The sequence below is a fragment of the Lutra lutra genome, chromosome 7, assembly GCF_902655055.1.
Source record: "Lutra lutra chromosome 7, mLutLut1.2, whole genome shotgun sequence".
In the NCBI taxonomy this organism is placed as follows: domain Eukaryota; kingdom Metazoa; phylum Chordata; class Mammalia; order Carnivora; family Mustelidae; genus Lutra; species Lutra lutra.
The window spans coordinates 66,796,860-66,808,176 of NC_062284.1; the positions used below are offsets into that span (position 1 = coordinate 66,796,860).

An 11,317-nucleotide genomic window follows, 5' to 3' on the forward strand; every position below is an offset into this window, starting at 1 on the left:
GTGCTAATTGAATTATCCTTTAGGAACCAGTTTGTTTTCTATTTTTCTTTCAGAGCCACATTTTCTTCATGCCATAGAATATGGAAACTATGTCTATTTCTTCTTTCGAGAAATTGCGGTAGAACATAATAATTTAGGCAAGGCAAGTATATGCACTTGACTTGAATTCTGGACTTGTACTGCATGGAATTGAGCCCGCTCTGGTAGAGTTATGCTCTTTGCGTGTTTTCTAGCACTCGGTGCATTCGGGGTCGAGTGCAGAGAAGTGAATTGCTTATCATGAGAATAATTGCTGGAAAATACCTGAACAATGGCCAGAGTGAGAAGAGCAGCCTTGGGCCTGGAGAAGGTTTCATTTTTTTCTGTCACTACAGAGTGTTCTACAGACGCCCTTGAGCTATGGATGCTTCCTTAACACTTTAGAAATCTGTTGAACGTTCATTCTTTCTCAGCATCAAAAGGCAGGATGGAAAGTAGAGCCCCTATTCAATTTTGAGTGCTTCAGGAAAAGCCCGTATAATTTTAAAGCATCACAGCCTCGTTTTGCCAACTTTAAGGCTGGCACATGGCATTAACGATAGAAGCCACAGAGTGGGAGACAAACTATGGAGATAGTTTGCATTCCCCTAACCAGTCCGACAGCTCCCTTCTTGGGGAGCTCGTCTGGCAGAACAGGAAAATGACCCTCTTCTCTCCCAGGTAAATCTAGTTTACATTCTTACCGGACAAATCCCTAGAGAGAAGATTGCTAGATTCTTTTTTTTTTTTTTAATTTTATTTATTTATTTAACAGACAGAGATCACAAGTAGGCAGAGAGGCAGACAGAGAGAGAGGAAGGGAAGCAGGCTCCCCAAGGAGCAGAGAGCCCGATGCGGGGCTCGATCCCAGGACCCTGGGATCATGACCTGAGCCAAAGGCAGACGCTTCAACCCACCGAGCCACCCAGGCACCCCTGCTAGATTCTTTTGAGCTAGTCATATCTTTAGCACTTTTTTGGTCCCTCCCTTAAATAATAGCTTTTCGTTTTCATTCCCCCTCCCTGCACATAACCCTGTGGCTTTGCTTTCCTCCCCTGGGCAGGCCGTGTATTCCCGTGTGGCCCGCATCTGTAAAAATGACATGGGTGGCTCCCAGCGGGTCCTGGAGAAACACTGGACCTCGTTTCTGAAGGCTCGGCTCAACTGCTCTGTCCCTGGAGATTCCTTTTTCTACTTCGATGTTCTGCAGTCCATTACCGACATCATACAAATCAATGGCATCCCCACTGTGGTCGGGGTGTTCACCACACAGCTCAACAGGTGAGAACAGAGCCCTGGCGCTTCTCGAGCTGTTCTGTGCTTGCTTCTGGGACCCAGGAGCGGGCCTCCTTTGCCTGATGCTTTCCCTGATGCTGTCCCCCTTTGCAGCATTCCTGGGTCTGCCGTGTGTGCATTTAGCATGGATGACATTGAAAAAGTATTCAGAGGACGGTTTAAAGAACAGAAAACCCCAGATTCTGTGTGGACAGCAGTCCCTGAAGACAAAGTACCAAAGCCAAGGTAAATTTAAAAAAAAAAAAAAAAAAAGCAGAAAGTGATTTTTGTTTTTAACAAAACCCTCTGGTCCCTGGAAGCATCCATCCTCAGAGAGCGGGGGGCCAACCTCCCGTGCCAGGAAGGGGTCCCTGGTGGGGGGCAGGGGCACTGCAGACCCAGCCAGTCTACAGAACCCCACGGGGGTGAATGTGGAGAGCCTACTGAGTGCAGGGAGAGACCCCTACGCCTCTGGTTTTGCTCATTCTCCTTTCTTTCTTGGCCTCTTCTTTCAGAATGGACACTTACCCTTAGATACAGTTTGTGAGGGGAAAAAACACACTGTTTTCCTTTCAGGCCTGGCTGTTGTGCAAAGCATGGCCTTGCCGAAGCTTATAAAACCTCCATCGATTTCCCTGATGAGACCCTGGCATTCATCAAATCCCACCCGCTGATGGACTCTGCCGTCCCACCCATAGCTGACGAACCCTGGTTCACCAAGACCCGGATCCGGTAAGACTGCTGGGACCAGCAGCCCGCTCCCCTCTAACACCTCCTCTCCCCGTCGGCCTCCCCCTCTGACTTGGCCTTCCTCCCCCCACAGGTACAGACTGACGGCCATTGCTGTGGACCACACTGCTGGGCCCCACCAGAACTACACAGTCATCTTCGTTGGCTCTGAAGCTGGTGTGGTGCTTAAAGTTTTGGCAAAGACCAGTCCTTTCTCTTTGAATGACAGCGTGTTACTGGAAGAGATTGAAGCGTACAACCACGCAAAGTAGGTATATTTTACGAGAAGGCTTTTCAGCTGGACTCAAAACTTTCCAGTGTGTATTTCATCAAGCAGTTTCCTTTGAGCCCCAGAAATTAGCAGTGGTTTGGCATATTTGTGTTTTGGGTTTGTTTGTTTTTTTCCTTAGTGAAATAAATCCTGAGTTTGTTTTTTTTTTCCTGAGTCCACTAGGGCTAGTATGGTGGGCAGTAGATGAGTTTAAAAATCATTTGGCCCTCGTTTCTCACCTTTGGGCAATGAGAACGTGTTAGCACCCACCCCTGATACCCTGCAGGCTTATTTTCAGCTGCTGCCTGCAGCGGACAATTGGTTCCAAGTATGCATAAGCACAAGCTCGCAATACAATTCTTCCAGCCACTGACATAAAAGATAACTGGACCATTAAAACAAACAAGAATGGAGCAAAGGAGACTAAAGAGAGATGAGAAACATGTAGCACAGCAAGATTGAAGTGCACTGAAACTGTCCTTTTTCTTCTCTGTGGTCTAAAGTGGTCTTCATAAACACAGTTCCCTTTGTCACCAGAACAAGAAAGCAATCTTAAAAAAAAAAACAAAACAAACAAAAAAAAAACAACTCTTTGTCCAACCTGAAGTTGAAACAATTGTGCAGAGCAGCAGAAGATCAAACATAGAATTATTACTTCCCAAACTATGTACTTCACTGGTTTGCTACTGAGAATCTCCCTCAGGATCTCCCAGCTCTTAGTAATTGCAAAACCAAACCCCACCTGCCTTGTAAATTTCATGTAGCTTTCCACTTCCTAAACATGCGGCCTCAAAATGTATCCCCAAATACAGGTGTAATGCTGAGAACGAGGAGGACAGAAAGGTCATCTCATTACAGTTGGATAAAGACCATCATGCTGTGTACGTGGCATTCTCCAGCTGCGTGATTCGCCTCCCACTCAGTCGCTGTGAGCGTCATGGATCCTGCAAAAAGTAAGCTGATGTTTCTTTCCTTACCGTGGGTCTTGCAGCACCGTGAACTTTGATGATGAAATAATCCAAGCTCCGTTCTGTTTGGTTTTATACAGGTCTTGTGTTGCATCTCGGGACCCGTATTGTGGCTGGTTAAGCCAGGGAGCCTGTGGCAGAGTGACCCCGGGGATGCTGTAAGTGTGACCTGTCACGTCAGCCAGGACCTTCTGAGAGCTGCCTCTGTCCTCTCTGGGTCTCTAAAGCTAGACATTTTAAGAAAGATGCCAGTAGTACTACTTTTGTTCTTTTCTTCCTCTCTTTTCTTTTTTTGATGTGGGAGAAGTAAAAAAAGAAAAGAGAAGAGAAAAGGAAAAAGAAAAGAAAAGAAAAAGAAAGAAAAGAAAGGAAAAAAAAAATCTGGGGCTGTAATAAGGAAGGGAGATTGTAGACAGGATAATACCTGAGGGAAATGGGTGGAGAGAATAAACAATTCTCTCTCCTCTCTTAAACATTCTAGTGGCCAGATGTTGAATAGAAGAAATACTCATTTTAGCAAGCTGTGTTGAAATGTCCATTTTTTTTCCTCTCTGCCCATTTTACTAATCGGTCTGTGTTCTTGGTTCTGCTCTGGTTGTCACTTGTGTCCCTATGAAGGCTGTTAACCGAAGACTTCTTTGCTTTCCATAACCACAGCGCTGGAGGATATGAACAAGACACAGAATATGGCAACACGGCCCACCTAGGGGACTGCCATGGTAAGCCCAGATCTTCCTTCCCCTTCTGGCAATTCTTTTTGACCACATTTGCACGTGAACATTATTTTACAATCAGCCTTTTAATGACTCAGGACACATACCACCTAGCATTTAACTTAAACTTCGCAAAAGCTGAGCTGTTTGGTCATGGGGATGTGTTAGAGAAGAATCTTACTTTTTTTTTTTCCTTCACCATTTACAATTTTGTAGAAAATCTAGAGAAAGGTAGTCTAACCAGTAGGTTAATCTTTTAATTTGTAGTCTTTTCTTTTGACTTTTTTAGTTAATTGGAATTCATAAATTTTTGCTTTCTTTTGGTTACTTTTTACTGATTACTTGTTCCTTTAATTCTTTTAGAAATTTTGCCTACTGCAACTACACCAGATTACAAAATATTTGGCGGTCCAACATCTGGTTAGTTTTTTTTAATTTTTTTGATAATTAACAACCTTTTCTTTCCTTCAGTTCAGCATTTTCAGCCCCTTTTCCCCTCCTTTTGCGCAGTTTGGCAGCCTTTCACGTTTCTGCTTTGACTCATAATCCCACCGATGGTACTGAAAGACTTTTTCTTACTCAGCACTCCACCCCTGTGTAGCATGTTAACAGTTCATCATTGACCGAGGCACATCCCGTAAGAAAAATCAAATGGATTCACCTAGACCACATTCCAGCTGCACGCCTGCCCACCCAAGCTTCTCTTCTCTCTCCCCCCTCCGTGCATTGTGGATGCTCCCTCTGGCATCTCTACTGAATGGATGGCAGACTTTCATTATTTCCCTCTTCTCTCCTCACCTTTCCTAAGACCTAGTAAACAAATACACATTTCCCCAAAATGTGTATTTATACATTTTTGACATCTTTTTCTTTGGTTTGTGGTGAGCCCGTGGATCTTTGAATGTTGTGGTCTCAGTGGTGTGCAAAAGGTTCCCATTGAATGAAGCTGGTATCTGATGTATGAGGGTGGTTCGGTGGGCTCTCCGTGCCTGTCAGTATCTGTTTTGGAGTCTTCGTCTGCGACCATTGCACCGGTCTGAATGGGGGTCTCCGGAATTTTAACCTAAAACCGTATGCTTACATTCCGAGGGGACATCTACTCTGTAGAAATCAGCAACACACATGCTAAGAGGTTAAGTTACTTCTGTCCTCCTGCTGCTTCTAAAGCTCACAGCAGTCTCATTCCTCAGAAGGGAGAGGAGGATAGCAGATCTTATGTAGCAGACCATCCTTATTCAGCTTATAAATGCCATTTCTTTTGCATGAGTTGCTGCTAATTCTTTGGAAGAAATTCCCCGAGCGTGTTGAAAGGCACACGCGAGGTCCCTCCCTGCTTTGGTGCTCCCCCGTGGATGGTGCAAGGCCTCGGGGCCCAGATGGACGGGAGGTCCGAGACAGAGCCCAACAGCCTGCTCTAGCAGGTGGAAAATCCAGATCCAGATCACGTGGACTTCACCAGGTGTTTTCCTGCTGAAGTTACCCAGTAGGTTCCCCAGTGAAGGATATGCAGTCTCCAAATGTTCAGGAAAATGCTTTTAGACATATACACAAAAGGAAAGGAACTGATGCCATCTCACACGAAAATGAGAGAGTAGCCATTCATCTTTGGGATGTGTATAACCTTTTCCATGAGGGTCATTAATTGCCGTAGGGGCTTTGGTAGGAGCATTTTCAGTGTGTCTAGTTTTGAAATCTGCTTCATTTGTCTTTATGGTTAATTTTTAGTTTTTCTTTTTCCCTTGCAAGAAAGAGGTTGGGTATAGTCTCTTCGAATGTGTTTTTTATGAAATCCTAGAACAGGCTTTCTCGTAAAATTGAATGAAATGTCACTTAAAAATGCAACAGACCAGTGGTCAGGGAAATCTGTCAGCATTACCCACATTAATAAAAATCTGTTTGCCACCACAGACATGGAGGTATCTTCATCATCTGTTACCACAATGGCAAGTATCCCAGAAATTACACCTAAAGTGATTGATCCCTGGAGACCTAAACTGACGAGCTCCCGGAAATTTGTAGTTCAAGATGACCCAAACACTTCTGATTTTACTGATCCTTTATCAGGTATCCCAAAGGGTAAGGCCTCACCAGGGCACTCATCTCTCGCTGAGTGGAAACCTGATTCCTGATCTCTCTGAGGAGCTGGTGGACACAGGGTTTCCCGGGGGGTGGAGTGACACAGCTCTGCTGTTGTTCACACCTCCTACCCGGACTACCCTCACTCCGGTTTCTGCGCTTGTATGGAGTGGGCGCCTTCCTCGACCAAAGAGATGGAAAGCCGTGAACGAAAGGGGTGATGAGATAGCCACTCAGTCTAGTCTATGTTGGTTTCTACCCCAAAATGCTGAGAGTCTGCTCAATGTCAGAGAATTTCCAGGACCACCCCAACAACATCAAAACACCAAACTCATTTTAGCAAATATCCTGGTATCTGATGTTTTGTCTAATAGCCTTCCCCAGCCTTGTGTTTCGCTTCGATTCCAAATGCAATATGAAAAGGATACACAAGGCGCTAGTGAGTTGCTTGGATGTCACAAGCAATGAAACATGACAGAGCATTTGTCCATAACTATCACTTTCAGCCCCTAATAGGAGCAGTTAGAAAACAGCTGCCTGTTGAGTTGGCTTATTAGACATATCACTCTGGGAGAAAAACAGCCTCTTCTTTGGTGCTTAGTAAACTGTGGTATCAGGTTTCCAATCAGTTTTTATGCCAGTACTTTGTCATTTATGATTTACGTCTGTTGATTTGGGTTTTATATGTTTTCATTGTAAACAGTTTTATGATCATTCTTTCTGTTTTGTTTCCTTTAGTAATATCATTTCTTTCTACTTTTCTTTTTTGGTCTCTCCCAGTGCCACTGAATTCCATAATCCTGAACATTGATTAAAAGCAACTAATGTTCAAAGGCCTTAGTACTAACCTAAAGCAACAGAATCCTCAAAATTACTCTGACTTAACCTTATCCTGGGATAGCTATGCTTATAGCATGTAACAGACTTGGATACCTCTTAAACTAACATCTCTTAGATTGACTGTTAGATGTCTGTGGTCGCATTAAAAATCCCAATAATTACAAACTAATCCACTCTTCTTGTAGTCTAACTTAAATATTTCTTAAATATCTCAAGACGATGGGATAATATACTTAACTACTACATATTATACTTCTTTAGACTGTCTGGATCTCTTTCATAGAAAGCAATTCAAGAGTAATTCACTCCAAGATGGAATGAAAAAAAAAAAAAAAATCAAAGCAAACACAAAAGTTCGTATTTGTAGTTAGCGATGACCAAGCGGGCGCTTTTCGTTTGTGAACCAATTGTGTGTCTTTATTCTAGTTAAGATAGCATAATTATTTTAGCATAATGTACAGTTATGCCAATCCATACATTTTGCTAATTCTAGCAGTTGCCCTGTAATCCCTACTTATGAATTAGGAGAAAATCATGAGACAAAACGTTTCTAAATTGACCATTTAGAAAATATGTACTTTCTAACTCTAATTTTTAGGACCCCCAAATCCTAAAACTTTGAATGTTAGAGAACAACTACTTAGAAGGGATTTCGGGGGGAAAAAGGCACACACGGATGGGTGGGAGATCAGAGTTACCCTGGCATCTGCGGCAATCAAGTATTCTCTGGGGATCTGATCATGACTCAAGAAAAATATACAGGTGGAATTTTAGAGTCTCCCTGACCCTCCAGGCTAAGCATATGGACCACGTGAAGGTAGTATTGGCTCAATGGAAGCCATTTGCTGGCTAATATTGTTTGAAAGAAGCACCTCACTCAGACTCTTTTCCTGCGTGTCTGTTGCAGGTGTGAGATGGGAGGTCCAGTCGGGAGAGTCGAACCAGATGGTCCACATGAATGTCCTCATCACCTGTGTCTTTGCCGCCTTTGTTTTGGGTGCATTCATTGCAGGTGTGGCAGTATACTGCTATCGTGACCTGTTTGTTCGGAAAAACAGAAAGATCCATAAAGATGCAGAATCTGCCCAGTCGTGCACAGACTCCAGTGGAAGTTTTGCCAAACTGAATGGTCTCTTTGACAGTCCGGTCAAGGAATATCAACAGAATATTGATTCTCCCAAATTGTACAGTAACCTGCTGACCAGTCGGAAAGAGCTGCCACCCAATGGAGACACTAAATCCATGGTGATGGACCATCGGGGCCAACCTCCCGAACTGGCTGCTCTCCCCACACCTGAGTCTACACCTGTGCTTCATCAGAAGACCCTGCAGTCCATGAAGAGCCACTCAGACAAGGCGCATGGCCATGGGGCTTCAAGGAAGGAAACCCCACAGTTTTTCCCTTCTAGTCCACCACCCCATTCCCCATTAAGTCACGGGCATATCCCCAGTGCCATTGTTCTTCCTAATGCTACTCATGACTACAACACATCTTTCTCAAACTCCAATGCTCACAAAGCTGAAAAGAAGCTCCAAAACATTGACCACCCACTCACAAAGTCATCCAGTAAAAGAGATCACCGGCGTTCTGTGGATTCCAGAAATACCCTCAACGATCTTCTGAAGCATCTAAATGACCCAAACAGCAACCCCAAAGCCATCATGGGAGATATCCAGATGGCCCACCAGACCCTAATGCTGGATCCTGTGGGACCTATGTCTGAGGTCCCACCCAAGGTCCCTAACCGGGAGGCATCACTATACTCTCCTCCTTCAACTCTCCCCAGAAATAGCCCAACCAAGCGAGTGGATGTCCCCACCACTCCTGGGGTCCCGATGACGTCTTTGGAAAGACAAAGGGGTTATCACAAAAATTCCTCCCAGAGGCACTCTATATCTGCAATGCCTAAAAACTTAAACTCACCAAATGGTGTTTTGTTATCTAGACAGCCTAGTATGAACCGTGGGGGGTACATGCCCACCCCCACTGGGGCAAAGGTGGACTATATTCAGGGAACACCAGTGAGTGTTCATCTGCAGCCTTCCCTCTCCAGACAGAGCAGCTATACCAGTAATGGCACCCTTCCTAGGACGGGACTAAAGAGGACACCGTCCTTAAAACCTGATGTGCCACCAAAGCCTTCATTTGTTCCTCAAACCACATCTGTCAGACCACTGAACAAATACACTTACTAGGCCTCAAGTGTGCTATTTTCTGTGTGGCTTTATCCTGTCCATGTTGTCGAGAGGATGATGTTGTAAGGGTACCTTAAGATAAGAGACTCCCTTGTATTTTAAGAGAACCGAGTGGCCAAAGAAACTCTTTCTAACTTTGGCAACATCAGAACTTGCCACATGTAGCTACTACAGCAAAGCTTCTGTGTACTTGCCCGAAAACAAAGGAAGGTGCTGGTCATTCCATTTCTTTTGTTTGAAGCTAAAGAGATGTGCAGCTCCCGGGGGCTGCCTTACCAGTATAGAGAGCTGATACAGTACTCAGAAGAATCTGTGAGCAAATACTTGAAAATGGGTTCAACTTAGACTACCATTATGTGTGGTCTTCCCATTAAATGTGAACATTTTAATTGTATGCATTCACCTTGCCTCTTGCACAAATGTCAAAAAACAATGGTAATGTCTCAAAGAAATGAACTTGTAGATTACCAAACGATTTGCTAAAAATTCAGTCTTTGACCCAAACTGTAGCATTTTTTTCAAGTGTGGCATTTTTTTTTCATGCCACCAATGAACTGTAGTGTGTGTGTGTGTGTGTGTGTGTGCATATGCGTGCGTGCCCGCGTGTGTGTGTTGAGCGTGTGTGTGTTCTGTACCCACTAGGATTTGTTTTGGTACCCATTGCATCTTTTTGTGCTGTGGACTTGTTTACATTGAGCATGACTGAACAAGAGACAGTAACTTCTTCCCACAGCAGTCCATTGGGTTCAGCTTTGAGAAAAGAAATAAAATCAAGGTTGATCTGGCCATCAAAATTATTAACTCGACTCACATGGTCCCCAATGCCAGAATGTAAGAGTTCTAAGTAATTTTGTGCTGCTATTCATTAAAACTTCTATTACAGTCTTGCCAGCTTAAGGAGATAGAGATGTTAAGAGGTATCCTTGATTTATCCACCAGTATTCAGTAGAACAATTTACCTGTCCACTGTGAATCCAAGCCTGACTCACTGTATTTAACCTTGAACACACTAATAAGGTTTTATTTTGATGTTGTTTGGTTTCTCCCATGTAGTACAATTTCTCTTCCTTTAACTCCTCCTACCCCCAAGATAAAAGAACAAAACAAAGCAGAAGACAAAAGAAGGAAATGTGAAAGGAATTCTAATTGGCCTAACAGAGAGAGTCTCTGAAAACCGAAAGTGGTGCAATCATGTTGTCTCTGTTGTGTCATACGAGAATTTTCTTCTAAGTCATGCAGGTAATGACAATAGACTGTAAATATTACATGTGAGTTTACCTGAATCTGTGCATTTTGTGCCTTATTCACGAGAATGATAGAAGTACTAAAATATGTCAAGTGTTTCCAGTATAGCACATCGTTTACCCAGTGCCAGTTGTAAATGTTTTTCAACCAGCACCTGAAAAGACTTTTAAAAAATCATAAAAACAACCTAGAACAATTAGTTGTCCAGCAGTCCACCCAAATAGCAGCATTACATCCTTTGCCATGATAAACATTCCACTCCCGCTTTCCTAAGGATGAAACGGTGATAATGTGAAGGCAAATGAGGTTTCTCGGGTAATGTGACACCTGCGGGAACCGTAGAGTCATTTATTCGTAGTTTTGCAGAAGCCACTTACAGTTGATGATGTGTAACCCCGATGACTGTCTCAGTTAATATGCTGCACACCACACCGTGGTTTATTGAACCTAATCTAGAAAGTATCAAGGTAGAGGAATGCTCCTGACTTAGTCAAACAAGTGAGTCCAACTGATTTCTTGCGATAACACTGACGATCTGTATCACTTGGGGGAGGATGGGTTGCAGAAGACCAGAGCGTTTTTATACAGATTGTAGAATACTGATACAGTTATTCTTTTCCTTTGAGAATATCATTTTGTAAAGAACGTGATTCCCCGAGATCTCTGGAAACTCAAAAACTAGAAAGAACTTCTGTTCTTGAGACACGTCAGCTTTGCAACTAAAATATTACAGATTAATAATAAATTAAACCAACCAACGATAAACACTACTCAGTCCACCACCAACAAACGTGTTCGAATTCACCTTACCAATATTAATCCCAGCGTGCGGAAAACGGAACAGTAACTCTATGTGAACCCGGATAACATTTTGTAACATTGTGCTGCCTTGTAGTTTGTAATGTGAGTTCTATCAGTATTTATGTTGAAATTTCTAACATAAAATCTAGTCTCTATCCTGTTAATTTAATTTTTAAATGCTTTAT

At 43.3% G+C, this 11,317-nt stretch overlaps 1 protein-coding gene across 20 annotated transcripts in view; it reads left to right on the plus strand.

The window, feature by feature from the left end:
- Positions 1 to 10,326, plus strand: part of SEMA6D (semaphorin 6D) — a 597,430-nt gene extending 587,104 nt beyond the window's left edge. For 11 of the 20 annotated variants that reach the window (XM_047735954.1, XM_047735950.1, XM_047735952.1 and 8 more), the window contains 11 exons: positions 54 to 142; positions 1,082 to 1,299; positions 1,408 to 1,539; positions 1,870 to 2,025; positions 2,117 to 2,290; positions 3,106 to 3,246; positions 3,342 to 3,419; positions 3,880 to 3,980; positions 4,338 to 4,394; positions 5,883 to 6,050; positions 7,798 to 10,326. In XM_047735954.1, the coding sequence (XP_047591910.1) occupies positions 54 to 142; positions 1,082 to 1,299; positions 1,408 to 1,539; positions 1,870 to 2,025; positions 2,117 to 2,290; positions 3,106 to 3,246; positions 3,342 to 3,419; positions 3,880 to 3,980; positions 4,338 to 4,394; positions 5,883 to 6,050; positions 7,798 to 9,086 (2,603 nt within the window). In that variant the 3' untranslated portion in view covers positions 9,087 to 10,326. The remainder of the gene's footprint in view (positions 1 to 53; positions 143 to 1,081; positions 1,300 to 1,407; positions 1,540 to 1,869; positions 2,026 to 2,116; positions 2,291 to 3,105; positions 3,247 to 3,341; positions 3,420 to 3,879; positions 3,981 to 4,337; positions 4,395 to 5,882; positions 6,051 to 7,797) is intronic. The other 9 variants (XM_047735961.1, XM_047735962.1, XM_047735963.1 and 6 more) reach the window with 9 other exon arrangements.
- Positions 10,327 to 11,317: the final 991 nt, after the last annotated feature.